At 45.7% G+C, this 17,882-nt stretch overlaps 1 protein-coding gene across 1 annotated transcript in view; it reads left to right on the top strand.

The window, feature by feature from the left end:
* LOC106589425 (latent-transforming growth factor beta-binding protein 2) overlaps positions 1-17,882 on the top strand; it is a 152,446-nt gene that overhangs the window by 69,528 nt on the left and 65,036 nt on the right. The window contains exons 4-8 of the mRNA XM_014179443.2: positions 1,072-1,292; positions 2,265-2,441; positions 6,734-6,937; positions 10,193-10,518; positions 13,421-13,523. Of these exons, the coding sequence (XP_014034918.2) occupies positions 1,072-1,292; positions 2,265-2,441; positions 6,734-6,937; positions 10,193-10,518; positions 13,421-13,523 (1,031 nt within the window). The remainder of the gene's footprint in view (positions 1-1,071; positions 1,293-2,264; positions 2,442-6,733; positions 6,938-10,192; positions 10,519-13,420; positions 13,524-17,882) is intronic.

Raw genomic sequence — 17,882 nt, 5'->3', positions numbered from 1 at the left:
TGAAGCGTTGCAGGTGTACAACTGTGAGGAGCTGGTTCTCTGACTAAGGGCTTGGGTCTGTCTTGTGTTGTAGTCTGCAGACCAGTGTGGTCGGTGGGAGACCAGACCAGTGGGATGCAGATGTTTTAGGGGGTGAAGTAATTCCCGTCTGTGGCGTAATGCTGCCCACAGAGCCCAGGTAGAGGAGGTCTGACAGGGCAAGCACGTGCCTGGTCCACTGCTCTCACATGAGCTCAGCTTCTCCCTCAACACACTGCTGCTGTTTGTAATTACACCAAATCAAATGCTCACAGCACAGGCAGCCAGAAGTGTGACCGCTTTGTTCTTCCACCAGATTTGTAATACTTCCTCCAACACTGTTTAACACTCGGGCTGATGCCCACCAGGCACTCAGTCATGCACGCACACACACACATACACACATGCAGATGGATCCAAAGGGAAATCATGAGTGTTATTCACCCAATTCCTGGATGCTTTATTTTCTCTTAATCAGTGGTGACTGGTCGTATATTACAAAATGCCTTTTATACTAAACATAATATTCTATTAATTAGCCATGCACATGCTGCTCTGACCAACAACAGATGTGAGTCAGTGGATTACTATAGGACCTAAGTACGGTATAATATTCTTGATTCAATTAAAGCAAAATATGTAAAAACATATGAAATCAATGAAGTAATGCTATGACCTAAGACACATAATGCTATGACCTAAGACAGACATAATGCTATGACCTAAGACAGACATAATGCTATGACCTAAGACAGACATAAGGCTATGACCTAAGACAGACATAAGGCTATGACCTAAGACAGATATAATGCTATGACTTAAGACAGATATAATGCTATGACCTAAGACAGACATAATGCTATGACCGAAGACAGACATAATGCTATGTTTTGTGTTTCAAACTCTCATAAATACAGCATGACGTTATGTTTAACATGTTGACCATGTGTAAGTGGACTATATGGCGGTGTTCTGTATGTTGTTTGTGTATGTTTAGTGACTGCTGTTGAGAGAGAGTTTTAAAGGATCTGGTGTCATCTGTTTTGTTACCAGGACCCAGGTGAGGCGAGGACAAGCCGACTCTTCGTCTCCCCAGCAGACTGGGACGTCTCGCACAGTCAAACGATACCCATCATCCACTGGCCCCATCACCTCCAACGCCCTGCCCAATGGCAACAGACATGACAATGGGAAGGGGAATGGTCGTAACGGGCACAGACCCACCACCAATGTCCACACCAACAGACAAGTCAACGATGCAGTGGCATCGGCAGGTAATGACCAGAAGAACCAAAAAAGTTTCACCCAAGTTGATACCACTGTTCTTTATTTCTTTATTACCTTGGTTTCTAACAAAGTTAAATATACCCTACGGTATGTAAGACACACACACACACACACACACACACACACACACACACACACACACACACACACACACACACACACAGTGAATTTCTGTCTTCCCTGAATGGAACATTAGATTTTGGGGGGGAGTGGTGTTGACTCCGTCCCAGGCTGCTCTCCCTCCCTCCCTCCCTCCCTCCCTCCCTCCCTCCCTCCCTCCCTCCCTCCCTCCCTCCCTCCCTCCCTCCCTCCCTCCCTGTGGTTTTCATCACATGAGCGACAGACGTTGGATATCCGCTCTCTGCTCTGGAGTGTCTGCAGTGTTCAATCACAGGACAGCCATGCTCCCTCCCTTAGGACCCAGAGAGGGAGGTGGGAAGAAGGGGGAGACACCTCGGCTCCATGACAGGCTGCACCCTGACAGAACCCTCCTCCCCACCAACAGAAACTTCCAGAAACTCCTCCAACCCTCTCAGAACAAAACAATGCCCTCTGTAAAGCTGTCTGCTGTCTAAGTTTCTCTTGTTTTTCCCTCCTACTAGGTGTTCAACGATGTTGAACAGCTTCCCACCATTACACAAGGTTTACTCACACATCTAGAACACCTTTTCCCAATAATAAAGGCTTGGAGGACAGGCATCCTCCTCTCAGCTGTACCGTTCCATTGCCAAGGCACTGGCACAAACACACTCACGCATAAACAAACACACACACGCCCAAACACACACACTCATATTAACCTCCCCTTCTGTTGGGCATTGGCCAGGCAGCAGGGTCTGTCTGTCTGTCTGTCTGTCTGTCTGTCTGTCTGTCTGTCTGTCGCTCGTTAAGAATGCAGCTCTTCTCCAGCGCAGTGCTGCTCCTGCTCACCAAGGTCTCTGTGTGTTGCTGTGCTCCAGGGGCCAACCTTACCTCCAACCTGGACCGCATCAAAATCGTTTTCACCCCCATGGTGTGTCGGAGGGTGTGCAGTGGCGGCCGCTGCTACAACAACTGTGAGAAGGGTGACACCACCACCGTCTACAGTGAGAACCAGCAACAGCACCAGCCACCCAAGACCCAGGGGTTCAGACTCTGTGAGTTCCCCCTCTTCTTCTCTCTCTCTCTTCCTACACTGTCTGAATAGGGTCCAGGGATGAGAGGGAGAAAGAGGGGCTCCTGATAGGTAAACCCATTCCCGCTGCGGAACTGTCAACACTGAATAGCAGGCAGTCAGGGAGCGAGAGGGGACAAAGTGGGGGAGACTATGCATGGTCGGGAACAGTGTGAAAGAGAGAGAGATGGGCAGAGGGGAGAGAGCGAGGGAAAGGGGAGAGCAGATTAAGAGCAGGTCTCCCTGCCCATTGTGTTGCAGGGCTCAGTGGAGGGGGTTAAGCTGACCACACACGTGGAAGCGGCGCTCTCACGCTCCCAACACTTTTTGTGGTTTACATCTCGCTCTTAGCGCCACTGTTAACCATTTAACGTGCTCACTGGGAGAGATGGAGGGAAGGAAATAGAGAGAAAGAGCGAGAGAGAGAGAAAGAGAGGGAGTAACAGCGTGAACAGGATTTTATAGGGATTACATTAAAGCTGCCATTTATCCACAGGCTTTGCTACAAACTCACACAGGAGAGTAGTCTCCCTCCCTGTCTCTCCATGGTGGGGGAGAACAATACCCAATGCTGGGGTTCCGGCCCTGTTTCCATAGTGTCCCCCTTAGCCCTTCCCACACAACTAAGGCTCACAGTAATCACTCAAACTGATTAGAAGTGAAGAGCGCCCATTTCAAATACACACACACCGCTACCGCCCCACACTTAACACAATAAGCTCCTCATGGGAGGAACTGGCTGAGTTCTGAATAGATAAACAGATTGTTTTGCAGATTTATGCTCCCATTAATAGGTTTTGGGAAAATGTTAAGTTACTCCAAACACTTCAATGGCTTGGCAGAGCCGTTTCACAATGCATTCCTGGCACTTCTGGGTGATCCTGAGAAGTAGTTTGTTTTTATGTTTGATTTTATTTGAAAGAAATCTCTGACCATTAAAACATCTGTAAAAAGACTCTGTTAAAGTAAATTTCTTGACATCCAAGCCGGCATTTTGTTGTTGCTGAAGTGCGTGTTCCTCAAGGAATGTCAAGTGGACAGCGAACAGTTATGTCATGTTGTTGTTATGTTCCCAATGTGGGGCATTAAAACTAGGTGGATAACATCATTACACTGTTGGGCTCCCTGGATTCACAACATTGAACAGTTATTCTAAACCCTGACATTACTGGGACAAGAGACTTAGAGAAGCCATTTAACAATGCATTTCAAAGATGTCAGTGGGTGATGTTGGCTTTCGCCGACTGGTCGAGCACCGGTACACACTACCAAGTGCGCTATTTTTCAGATGTTGCCCTACTGGAGTAACACAGTAATAGCGTCACTGCTATTAGCTTCACGACATACATACTATGGAATGCCGTTTGGGTCTTTGCAAGTCAAAAAAGATACAGTAGCACTGTCAATACCGTGTTGGTAATAAAGCATAATTTGTTCGACCGCAACTTCTGGGGTAGCTAGCTTTAGCTTGGTACCTAGCTAGCACCAACACAACCAGCCTGAAAACAATGACCAGTAGCAACTGCAGGTAATTTCATTATTCTTAGCAATGGTTTGGGAATCCTTGTGTGTAAGTATTAGCTAGGTTGCCACTTGTTGTTTTCCTATTGAAATTGAACTTCAGTTCATCAAAATAAATAGCTAGCCAGCTACTTAACCCTGTTACCCAAAGCTAACGTTATAAGCAGCCAGCTAGCTTCATCTGGCCAGTGAGGCTCGACCGGACCGGGTTATGTGTTGTGAAGCTAGCCACAATAAGTATTAGGCACAATAGTGGAATTTGCGGTTTGCCTTTAAAATAAAAGTATGTCACTGACAGTGATCAAATGAATACAAATAGTAGAATTATGCCATACTTTTATTTTGATGGCTAACCGCAAAGTCCACTATTGTGCCTAATCCTTATTGTGGCTAGCTTCACATAGATGGGTCCGACCACAATTAATCAAATAAGAACTGTCTTAAAAATGTGGGTTATTTTAGATGATGACACCTAGCTAATAGTTAGCTAGCTAATAGCTACTGAAACAGATGTCGTTTTGCTATGTTTTTTGGGGAAGAACATTGTTTGCATCCATGAGCTAGCTAGCTTTTTTTTATGGCCATCATTGTAGGTGCCTGAGACAACTTTACCAGCATCATAGCATACGTATCGATGAATCGTTGTGACATATGAAATACGAGTGATAGTGTAATCAATGTGTAATAACTACGTAAAAAATTTATGAACGTGTTAAATTATGTGAGCTGCAGTCATATTCAGGTCCTGATTTGTCAACAAGCTTATTTGACACGTCAAATAGTGTTATTTGACATGTCAAATAGCGTTAAATAGCATATTTTTCGACACGCAAAGACACAATCGGCGTTCCATAGAAATCCTGGTTGAGAATGAAATGACTGAACAAATGAACAACTGAACAGCACAGCAAGTAAGTTCAATAAATAGGTTTTGATTGTTTTACTGGTAATGGGGACATACGTAAATGCCAACAAAATAACTTTTTGGTCAGTATGGGGTGTGTAACCTTTAATTTACTAGGCAAGTCAATTAAGAACAAATTCTTATTTACAATGATGGCCTTCCCCAGCCAAACCCGAATGATGCTTGGCCAATTGTGGGCCGCCCTATGGGACTCCCAATCACGGCTGAATGTAATACAGCCTGGATTCAAACCAGGGACTGTAGTGACTCCTCTTGCACTGAGATGCAGTGCCTTAGACCGCTGCGTCCGTGTGTGTGTTAACTATTTAACTGTACTAGAATACTTAGAAGGCCGCAAAAATGTTAAATGTCGGTATTGTTATTTTTGGCAAGGAAAATATTGGATATCGGTATTGGCCAAAAATGTCATATCGGTGCATCACTAGTCAGCATAAACAAAATCTAGTTCAATTTTGGTACTTTTGGACCAAAAAGGGCATCAACCTTTTTTATTTTGTTCACTTAGAATATTGCCTTTTATTTGGGCAAGGCTGTTATCGATTTTTCATTTTCCAGGCTGTTGAAGTATGAGTGAGTTGAGGTTATGGTTTGAGCTCCTTTGTTTATCGTGGTATGGAGCAGGTATGTAGGACACTGGGACCTTTGCCAAGAGATGAAAAGGCTATCAACTCAACCTGTCAAGCACCAGCTGCTTCTCCTTGTAGAGGACGATTGCAGGGTTGCAGGGTGTAAAGCAAAGTAAATCAAACCAAAGTATTCAAAGAAAGACAGTGTTATGTAGGGATTCAGTAGTCTTATTATAAGGCCACAAGGCAACACCCAAATGCAGACACAGGAGTCAGATGGTTGAGCTCCGATATTTATTATAACAAAAATGGTAGGCAAAAGGCAGGTCGGAGTCCAGGCGATAGGCAGGCTCGAGGTCAGGACAGGCAGGGGTTCAGTGATCAGGTCTGAGTCCAAACAGTACAAGGGGCTAGGCAGGCTCGAGGTCAGAACAGGCAGGGTGGTCAGGCAGGCGGATTCTGCGTCAGGACAGGCAAGGTCAAAACCAGGAGGGCTAGGAAGAGACAGGGACAAATAGGAGCTCGGAAAACCGCTGGTTGACTTGGCAAAACAAGACAAACTGGCACATAGAGACAGGAAACACAGGGATAAATACACCAGGGACTAATGGGGAAAACAGGTGACACCTGGAGGTGGGTGGAGGCAATCACAAAGACAGGTGAAACAGATCAGGGCATGACACGTATCTGCTCAAGAACCAATTGCCTCGCTCCTTTGAAATAGGTGAGAGTTTCATTTTCAACAGAGGAAGTATCAAATATAGGAGTGTGTACATTCCTTATTTTCTTGAAACCTGTGTGTTTAAATGAGGCACAAACACACATCATGGGACAGCTGAGAAAGGCTTGGCTTAATAGGGAGGGGTGATATTATTAGTGTGTGTTGCCCTCAGGGTGAAGTTGGAACTTCATAAACCCATGTCAAATGAGGTGTCTGGTAGTGAATGTGGTTATGTGAACATTACATTCCAGAAAACAAGTTGGCCGCATGAAGTCTCTGTACACACTTTCTTTTAGAACTATCCCTCCTGCTTCTCATTATGTGTATGGGTACAAGCATAAATCAACTAATTAACATTGTTACATTTTAGTAATTTAGCAGACGCTCTTATCCAGAGTGACTTACAGTAGTGAATGCATACATTTCATTTCATGCATTTTTTTTTGTACTGGCCCCCCGCGGCCTGCAGCTGGCGGTTCCTTACACTAACTAACCTTTCTCTCCGGTAATGACCTTGGTCTCTCTTGCTCTCTCTCCTGCAGTCTTCTGTCAGATCCCCTGTCTGAATGGTGGGCGCTGCATTGGCAGGGACCAGTGCTGGTGCCCATCAAACTCGACAGGGAAGTTCTGCCACCTCCCGGCCCCCCCTTCTGCCAGACCCACCCTCAGCCGGAAGGACAGCAGCCTGGCCGGACTTAACTCCTCATCCCACTCCATGTACACCCTGCCGCTGTCCAATCAACAAGGTAATCATCTAGCCATCTGTCTGGCTGGACACAGTCTCTGGCCAGGTCTCAAGGGCCTCCCCAGCCCGGTCTCCTGTAGACACACTGTTTCCTCCAGTTCTGCTCATTTTACTGCTGTCCTTTATAAATTGAATTTATCATGCCCTCTCAACTGTTCTGGTTCTGTTTGAACTAACTCAGGTTTATTTGTTGATGTGCAACGGCCCAGTTAGTAACTGTGCCGTACTCTTCCTTTGCGAACCAGCAGTGAATGGATTCTTAGTAGAATATGTAATGGGGTGTTTTGAGGATAGTGCTCCCTCTATCAACAGAATAACCTATAGTGAATTACAAACAGATCATGCCCTAACCAGTGCCATGAAGAGCAGCTAAAATGAGCAGCCAGGGTGGTACTTTGGGGTTATTTAAGATGTCCTTGAAGAGGTAAGGTTTAAGATGTTTTCGGAAGATGGGCAGAGACTATGCTGTCCTAGTTTCAGGGGGAAGCTGGTTCCACCATTGGGGTGCCAGGACAGGGAAGCGCTTGGACTGGGCTGAGTGGGAGTTGCCCTTCTATAGGGATGGGAGGGCCAAGAGACCAGAGGTGGCAGAACGGAGTACTCGGGTTTGAGCAGAGGCTGAAGGTAGGTAGGGGCAGTTCCTGTTGCTGCTCCGTAGGCAAGTAACATGGTCTTGTAGTGGATGCAAGCTTCGACTGTAAGCCAGTGGAGTGTGCAGAGGAGCGGGGTGACATGGGAGAATTATGGAAGGTTGAACACCAGGCGGCCTGCAGCTTTCTTGATGAGAAGCAGGGGTTTGATGGCACAAGTGGGGAGCCCAGCCATAAGCGAGTTGCAGTAGTCCAGACGGGAGATGACAAATGCCTGGATTAGGTCCTGCTCTGCTTCCTGTGTGGAGTAGGGTCATACTCTACGAATATTGTAGAGCATGAACCTGCAGGAGCGGGTCACTGCTTTGATGTTTGCAGAGAATGACAAGGTGTTGTCCTGGGTCACGCCAAGGTTCTTTACACTCTGGGACAGGGATACCAAGAAGTTGTCAACTGTGATGGAGAGGTCTTGGAGCGGGCAGGCCTTCCCCAGGAGGAAGAGTAGCTCCGTCTTGTCGTGGTTGAACTTGAGCTGGTGGGCCGACGTTCAAGTTGATATATTTGCCAGGCACGCAGAGATCTGTGTCGCCACCTGGGTTTCAAAAGGGGGGAAGGAGAAAGGTAGTTTATTGCCGAGCCGACTGATTTGGTGTATAGAAAGAAGATGAGAGGGCCTAGAACCGTGCCCTGAGGGACACCAGTAGTGAGAGTACTTGGTGCAGTCACAGATCCTCTCCGCCACCTGGTAGGAGCGGACTGCCAGGTAGGATGCAATCCAAGAGTGTGCAGAACCTGAGACCCCCAGCTCTGAGAGGGTAGAGAGGATAATCTGATGGTTCACGGTATCGAAGGCAGCAGATAGATCTAGGAGGATGAGAACAGAGAATAGAGAGTCAGCTTTGACTGGTTAGGGTCAAGAAGATCGTTCTGAGAGAGATTGCAAGAGAGTTGGTCAGAGACAGCACGCTCAAGTGTTTTGGAATGAAAAGAAAGAAGGGATACCGGTCTGTAGTTTCTGATGTCAGAGGGGTCGAGTGTTGGTTTCTTGAGGAGGGGAGCGACTCAGGCCATTTTGAAGTCAGTGGTCAGAGATGAGTTGAGGAGGGAAGTGAGGAATGGGAGAAGTTCCCAGAGATGGTCTGGAGAAGGGAGGAGGGGATGGGGTTGAGCAGGCAGATTGTCGGGTTCCCGGACATCACTAGTCGCATGATTTCATCTGTGGAGAGATGGGAGAAAGATGTCAAGGCATAGAGTTAACTTTCTGAGTCAAAATGCAAGCTGAGATCTACCGCTCAGATTTTTTTAACATTGCATAGAAAACATAAGCCTATGCAACATTAACCTATTAAAAACAGTTCTGTAGCAATGAGGTTTGTGCAGTAGGCTATAGGTCCAATACAGTATCACCACATATTGGCTTTGCTTGAATTTCCCAGCCAATGTATTGTTGTTCTGACAATTAAAAAATATATATATTTCAACATTTGAGGTAGGCTATATGATCACACTGGTAATAGATCAGTTGTTGTATTACATGTGAGGCACAGCTGAGTGAGCATACATTTACATAATTTGCTTTTATTTTTATTTTACTGGGCTGATGGTGCCTGCATCCGATGGTCAGACTCAGCAGAGGGAGAGAGCTGCAGACTGAGGTTGTGCCTCTCAACGTCCCTCCACTCTCCCTGTCCTCCACTGACACTGACCAAAAAGGGACACCGTCTTCCAGCTGATGGCGAAACTCGTGTCGCACTGCATTATTTCTGCTTCATGCACAAATTCATGTTGTTACTCCTATGAACAGAGAAATGTAATTATCCCCACCCAAAAAACCAAGCCACTAATAATAACAACACAAGCCTATAGATACACTTTCCTCCTCATTCATTACTGCTGCAGTGCTTGTTGTAGCGCTGAGTGGAATTATGAAGAACACACATTTTATGGCTTATGAAAGTGTTGAGTAAAAAGTGTTGACAGTGCTGAGTAAGAACTTAAACATGAACTCACTCATATAAACATCAGCTCTTTAATGTATTCGTTGACGGTCTCTCTAGTCATGGTTTTAAACGTGTTGAAATCTCACAGTATCAACTTTACTGTAGCTTTCTTTTGTACCTGCTATGTTACTGCAGACACGGTCATCTGAGCCATCCGATTGGCCAGCGGTTGGCCTACAGTGCACGTGATTTGCTCGCAGGGAAAACAGAGATTGTACCTTCAGACACATGAAATGGTTCAAACACCTGGTTGATGTGCTAACAATCATCTGCAAGTTATGAGCAGTCAGCAGTTCACACACCAAGTAGGCTCCTGGGAAGACAGGCAGCACATAAAGTAGATGGCCCTAGTAAAAAGACAGTACTAGACATCACCAGATTAAGACCTTTAGCTATGGAATTAAGCACTTTAGTATGTTTTAAGTGCCCTTTCATTTGTACTGTATCTCTATATGCTAAGACCTGGCTTGGGCTGAAGAGGTTATTTACAGCCTTTTGGGAACATCCTTTGAGAAGCGCTGAATTTCAGATTTTACTGCAAGGTCAGGTCCAGGACATCATGTTCTTTACCATGTCCATCCAGACTGGATTCAAGGTGTTTCTGCTGGTGTGATGGTAGAGAGTTTTGCCTGACTGACTGTGCTGTGCGTTCTGTGTCCTGTCCAGTCTCTCTACATCCGTCCCTGGTGAATGTCCACATCCAGCACCCCCATGAGGCTGAGGTCCAGATCCACCAGGTAGCCAGGGTCAAGCTTGGCCAGAGACCCCCCGCAGCAGAGGGGGGTCACTCTATACAGCAGCGCTCCCAACCTGGCCATGGCAACGGTAATGGGCATGGGTATGGGCACTCCAATGGAAACGGACACGGGAATGGGTATGGGCACGGAAATGGACACACCTTCGCCAACGGGAACGGCAGTAGCCACTCCAGACCCCACAACCGGCAGAACGGATACGTGGGAAGGTGCTTCCAAGAGACCACCAATGGACAGGTACAGTGCTCTGAGTGAAGTACAATGAACACAGTAAATTAGAGTTGATGATGATCCTAGCTAGGGCTGTGGCGGTCATGACATTTTGTCAGCCGGTAACTGTCATGCAAATAACTGCCGGTCTCATGGTAATTGACCCTTAATTAATATAAACACGTTTAGTATCTGCGGGCTTCCATGTATTGTCTACAAGCCACTGATGCGGACCTTTGGAACATCTACATTTTAAAAAGTCTAATAAATGTATTTAATATAGCCTACACCATCACAATAAATCCATTATTTATTTTAGGAAGGTCTAAAGAAATTATAATATGAAGAAAATGTAGTATATTTCAGAAGAACAGAATAGCGTATTCTGAGTTGTCCTTATATTAAGGCCTTAAATGGCTGTGGGCAGACAAGATTTGTTAACAATTCCCGTACCACTATTTTATAATAAGAATAATACAATTGAACATAGCTGAATAAAATAGAAAGGATATTTTGCCCAAACGATTTCCGAGGGAGTGCGCACATGCAGCTATTCTGTGTCGAGCGATTAACAAAGTCATAATTTGAAACAGGTCCTCCTATATGCTTGATTTATAATTATTTATGCAACTTTAATTGTGATACAAACCTTAGGCTATATGTTTTGATTTCTAATACATTGTAAGGCTGCATGATGCGACTCTAATGATGATTTGAAAATAGGCTACGCTAAGTTATGTGGCCACTTTAGTTGTGATACACACCTTATATAGGCCTATGGGCTAGGCTACATGATGCGTGTCACTATGATTTGAAAAAGTTGCAAAATAACGCATGCGCTGTTTCTTGCCTTAGACTGCACACGCTAGGCATCATTCACAAGTGATAATATTCTCACTCATCAGACTATTCTCAATGTAATCTTGTCTTTAAATACAGTATACTAAATCATTTATGTGTGAAATTAGTTTTGGTTTAGAATGGGCCATTATCATGCACTTGTCAGAACAAGAGCAGGGGGAAAAATACATGTCATCCGTATGCACTTGAATAGCGAATGGAGGATGCTTTTCCCACGGTTCATTTTCATGCCAGCCAGGTAGGCTACTCCGGTGTAAAGCAAACCAATGTGCTAATATTAGGAAAGTTGAGAAATAAATATAGTAGGCCTAGCCTATAGAAATCTGATGTGTTCCTCCTCTTTTTAATAGAGGCCATCGGAACTTTGTTTTCGCATGCAATTGCATCGCATAGCCAATAGAAATGTTGCACAACATGGGTTTATAAGAACACTTATTTCATTCCGTTCATCAACCAGCTACGAGGAGCTGGCTCTCGCGCCACAACAGGTGATCCTATTCTGCTCAAACTCTGAATGCAAGAGCTCTAAGTGTTTGACTTTCAATTGCATTTGCATTGACATCAGAGTGATTAGAGGAACAGTAGAGCCCTGAGTACCAGGCCTGAGTATTAGTGACTGGCCGTTAGCAAGTTTGGTAGGCTACTAATGACCATCAGCGGCATCAGAACGCAGTTTTGGAGAAGCCTAGTTACCGTAACTGGTAATACGGTCACCGTAACAGCGCTAATCTTAGCTGACTACTGCAGGATGTTTGCCTAGTCTTTGAGGTGAAGACCAAGTTTGGCTTCTGTGTGTTTCACCGTATGTGCCGCAGGGCAGCATACCTACCTTCCCTCCTCTGTCTGTCTGGTAGAAGCTGTCTATGTTCTAATTCATCCTGCATCCAGGATTTATGAGTTGTCAACACATTTGTCATCTCATGTTCCCCTCCCAACACACACAGATGTGTTAGAAGTTAGTTATGAGTTAGGCCTGAAATGAAGGACCAAGGAAGGAGACTGAAATCCACTACTTGTCACAAACACAAGGCGAACTGCTACACCCACAATGCATCTCCTTCACACTCTCTCACACACACACAGAGTAAATAAAGAAAGAGCAGTGGTGGCCAGTGGAGGAAGAAATCGGAGGACAGGCTCTTTGGAATGGCTGGAATGGAAAGGTATCAAACTCATGGAAACCATATGTTTGCGATACCGTTCCATTCCAGCCATTACAATGAGCCGTTCCTCAGATTTCTACCTCCACTGGCTGCCACTGGTAATGAGAGCTCCTCACGGAGGTCCTGTACAGGCAGCATCTGTTGTCTAGGCTGTGAGAGATGCTGTTATTCCCCCTTCCTTCTGTGTTTCCAAACCTAACAGTAGTTTCCTCTGTTTAGCTGCTGCCAGGCCAGTGTTGGGCTATGTGATATCTGCTGCTGGACACAGAGCAGTGGGAGAGTATGTTTGTGCTGGAGGGGATCTCTCATTGTCTATGCCATGTCTTCATCCTGCGGTTGCTTACTGGTTTTCCTCAAATAAGATCTCTGTTTGGTCTTGACTGACTTTACCAGTGCCCTAGTTAGGTGTTCCATAGCAATGTGTCCTTATCTTTTCTTCCCAAAGATCCGTGAGGCACCATTTGCCAGGCAGTGAGGTTTGATAATAATCTCTCCAAAATTAGCCAAGCTCCTTAACAAACCATGCCAGCAGCAGCAGAGCTATTTGAGGAACAGCCTGATTATGTCCTCTGCTGTCTAACCAGTCTCAGGTGTGTTCCATTCAGCTCACTCTGTCCTCATTCCGATGGGAAGACTCACAAACTACTACACACCCATGCATAAACACACAACACACAGACAATCCAATTAAACACACACACACACACACACACACACACACACACACACACACACACACACACACACACACACACACACACACACACACACACACACACACACACATAAATACAGTGACGTTAAACAACATACTATCAAATGAAGTGGAAAAGGAAGGTGTCAGTGATGTGTCCTGTGTTGTGTGAGTGTGTTGAGATGTGTGTGTGTGTGTGTTGTCATTGCAGTGTGGGAAGCCTCTTCCTGGCCTGACCAAACAGGATGACTGCTGTGGAAGTGTAGGAGCCTCATGGGGCCTGAACAAGTGCACAGAGTGTCCAACCAAACCAGGTGAGTCCCCTCACATACTGAACACACTGAACCACTGAACCTCCTCCAGTGCTTTACCTTGTGTTATATCTTTTTTATGTGTTAATGTAGCTAAACAATTCCTTTTACTTCATTCATAAACACAATGTATCTCTGAGAATAACAGTCTATTACTTTAACATGGGGTGATAATTCAGGATGATTACTGATTTGTGTATCCCAGATTAGAAGGATTGTGCCTCGACTCCATTGGCATCGGGACTTACTTGTCGTCTTATTATAAAATTAAGCTGTTTTCGCTTCTAGAAAAAAACAAGGCTCCAAATGAAAACACATTTAGCATGAATAACAGAGGCTGGCAGGAGTGCCACCCAGCCTGCGGGCAGGCAGAGAAAGAGGATGGCTCTCCCTCTCCTACTTTAAGTAACAGAAGAGAATGAACAGCCGTGGTCCCTGACCATAGCTGCCTGGACTGTCGCTGCTGTGTGTTCCCTCATTGTGTTTGTAATACAAGAGCACTCCTGACCCCTGATGACCCCCCCAAGGACCGCCAAGTTCTGTTACTGGAGCTCTCCAAGGGGGTGTGTGATGGGTGGGAGGGACTGTCCCTGCCCTTCACTGTTAATTCCTATCAGGAAGAGGTCTGGCTGCGGTAGATGTCAATTGCCTGCACAGGGTGCTGTCATAGCCTGTCCCTGTTTAGTGTCTGTCTGTCTGCCGGAGCTCTAATCACGAGCAGACATCATCTCACTCAGGTCCATTCATCACAAACACAAATCTATTCTTCTCTTCTCTCTGTGCCAGAATCTCTCTCTCTCAAGACCCACATCAGCATCTCTTTTGGATCCCAGATGTTTTCCTCTCCTCTGTCCTTTGAAGTGGGGAGAAACAGAACTATCCCTCCGTTCTCTCATTTTGTAGTTGTTTAGGGGCAGCTTGGGCCTCAGTCCTAGGTCACATGCGGAGTCAGATGAGAGAATGAAAGACAAAAAAGAGAAAGATGAAGCCACATAGGTCCCATGCTAATTGGTGTATACTTTGAAGGACTTAATAGGGAATACTTGGCATTTCTTTCCAGTCTTATTGTTCCCTGTAAATGTGTCCAGAACTCGCTTCACTGGCTTGATTATACTTTGTATAACTAAAACAAGTGGACAAGCATAAATTAAGAGTAATCATTTTGTCATCCCGTACATCTCTCTGGGACTGGTCAGGTCAGTCAGTTGAGGGCTTGATGACAAGTATCTGTAAGGAAGTAATTTTGTCATGTAAGTCATTGTGGACATCAACGTCTTGCTCCCAGACAAATTAAACAACTTCTTTGCTCGCTTTGAGGACAATACAGTGCCACTGACACGGCCCGCTACGAAAGCCTGTGGGCTCTCCTTCACAGTGGCCAACGTGAGTAAAACATTTAAACGTGTTAACCCTAGCAAAGCTGCCGGCCTAGACAGCATCCCTAGCCACGTCCTCAGAGCATGCGCAGACCAGCTGGCTGGTGTGTTTACGGACATATTCAACCAATCCCTATCCCAGTCTGCAGTGCCCACATGCTTCAAGATGGCCACCATTGTTCCTGTTTCCAAGAAAGCTAAGGTAACTGAACTAAATGACTATCGCCCTGTAGCACTCACTTCTGTCATCATGAAGTGCTTTGAGAGACTAGTCAAGGATCATATCACCTCCACCCTACCTGATACCCTAGACCCACTTCAATTTGCTTACCGCCCCAATAGGTCCAGAGACGACGAAATCGCCATCACACTGCCCTATCCCATCTGGATGAGGAATACCTATGTAAGAATGCTGTACATTGACTACAGCTCAGCATTTAATACCATAGTACCCTCCAAAAGTCATTAAGCTGGAGACCCTGGTCTCGACCCCGCCATGTGCAACTGGGTCCTGGACTTTCTGACGGGCCGCCCCCAGGTGGTGAAGGTAGAAAACAACATCTCCACCCCGCTGATCCTCAACACTGGGGCCCCACAAGGGTGCGTTCTCAGCCCTCTCCTGTACTCCCTGTTCACCCACGACTGCGTGGCCATGCGCGCCTCCAACTCAATCATCAAGTTTGCAGACGACACTACAGTGATAGGCCTGATTACCAACAACGACGAGACGGCCTACAGGGAGGAGGTGAGGGCCCTCGGAGTGTGGTGTCAGGAAAATAACCTCTCACTCAACATCAACAAAACAAAGGAGATGATCGTGGACTACAGGAAACAGCAGCGGGAGCATCCCCCCATCCACATCGATGGGACAGTAGTGGAGAAGGTGGAAAGTTTTAAGTTCCTTGACGTACACATCACGGACAAACTGAAATGGTCCACCCACACAGACAGCGTGGTGAAGAAGGCACAACAGCGCCTCTTCAACCTCAGAAGGCTGAAGAAATGTGGCGTGTCACCTAAAACACTCACAAACTTTTACAGATGCACAATGCACAATCGAGAGCATCCTGTTGGGCTGTATCACCGCCTGGTACGGCAACTGCTCCGCCCACAACTGAAAAGCTCTCCAGAGGGTAGTGAGGTCTGCACAACGCATCACAGGGGGCAAACTACCTGCCCTCCAGGACACCTACACCACCCGATGTCACCCGAAGGCCAAAAAGATAAACAAGGACAACAACCACCCGAGCCACTGCCTGTTCACCCCGCTATCATCCATAAGGCGAGGTCAGTACAGGTGCATCAAAGCTGGGACCGAGAGACTGAAAAACAGCTTCTATCTCAAGGCCATCAGACTGTTAAACAGTCATCACTAACATAGAGAGGCTGCTGCCAACATACAGACTCAAATCACTGGACATTTTAATACATTTAATAAATTGATTTAATAAAGGTATCACTAGTCACTTTAAATAATGCCACTTTAATAATGTCTACATATCCTACATTACTCATCTCATATGTATATACTGTACATCTACTGCATCTTGCCTATGCCGCACGGCCATAGCTCATCCATATACTTACATGTACATATTCTTATTCAACCCTTTACATTTGTGTGTATAAGGTAGCCGTTGTGAATTTGTTAGATTACTTGTTAGATATTACTGCACTGTTGGAACTAGAAGTACAAGCATTTCGCTACACTCGCATTAACATCTGCTAACCATGTGTATGTGACCAGTAAAATTTATATTTTTTATCTAACTATGCAAGTCAGTTCAGAACAAATTCTTGTTTACAATGACGGCCTACGAACAGTGGGTTAACTGCCTTGTTCAGGGGCAGAACAACAGATTTTTACCTTGTCAGCTCGGGGATTCAATCAAGCAACCTTTCGGTTACTAATCCAACACTCTAACCACTAGGCTACCTGCCACCCCAGGTAGCCAATACAATTTGATTTGATACCTTAGAGAACTATTTATTACTATTTCTAACTTGTCAGAAACTGCTAAATGTTTTTTGCACCCCATGACAAAATGTGTAGAATTGCAGGAAATAAGCTTTAAACGCACAACATTTCCTCTCCACCAACAAGAGGGGTGTGAACAGTTTGTGTCATGAACAGTGCTTGTGCCCATAGAAATAAACGTGACGTGTGCTCACATGCACAGGGGAGTGCGGGATGTTCCCCAATGCTGGAAGGGGGGCCCCGAGTGAAAAATCTTGGGAACCCATGGCTTAGACCACTTGTTCAACCTACTGTTTCCAGAACCTTTTAATGTGTCTCCTCTGGTCAGCTTTAAGTCAAATCAAATCAATTTTTATTTGACACATGCGCAGAATACAACAGGTGTAGACCTTACGGTGAAATGCTTACTTACAAGCCTGTAACCAACCAGTTTTAAGAAAATACCAAGAGCAAAAAAAGTAAGAGATAACAATAACAAATAATTAAAAAGCAGCAGTAAATAACATTAGCAGGGTACCGGTACAGAGTCAATGTGGAGGCTATATACAGGGGGTACCGGTACAGAGTCAATGTGGAGGCTATATACAGCGGGTACCGGTACAGAGTCAATGTGTGGGGGCACTGGTGTCGAGGTAATTGAGGTAATATGTACAGAGTTATATGTACAGAGTTATTAAAGTGACTATGCATAGATTATAACAGAGTAGCAACAGCGTAGAAGGGGGGGCAGTGCAAATAGTCAGGGTAGCCATTTGATTAGCTGTTTAAGAGTCTCATGGCTTGGGGGTAGAAGCTGTTTAGAGCCTCTAGGACCTAGACTTGGTGCTCGGGTATCGCTTGCCGTGCGGTAGCAGAGAGAACACTCTATATGACTAGGGTGGCTGGAGTCTTTGACCATTTTTAGGGCCTTCCTCTGACACCGCCTGGTATAGAGGTCCTGGATGGCAGGAAACTTGGCCCCAGTGATGTGCTGGGCCGTACGCACTACCCTCTGTAGTGCCTTGCGGT

Source organism: Salmo salar, chromosome ssa01 (assembly GCF_905237065.1).
Source record: "Salmo salar chromosome ssa01, Ssal_v3.1, whole genome shotgun sequence".
Lineage (NCBI taxonomy): Eukaryota > Metazoa > Chordata > Actinopteri > Salmoniformes > Salmonidae > Salmo > Salmo salar.
This window is presented reverse-complemented; position numbering and strand designations above follow the sequence as displayed.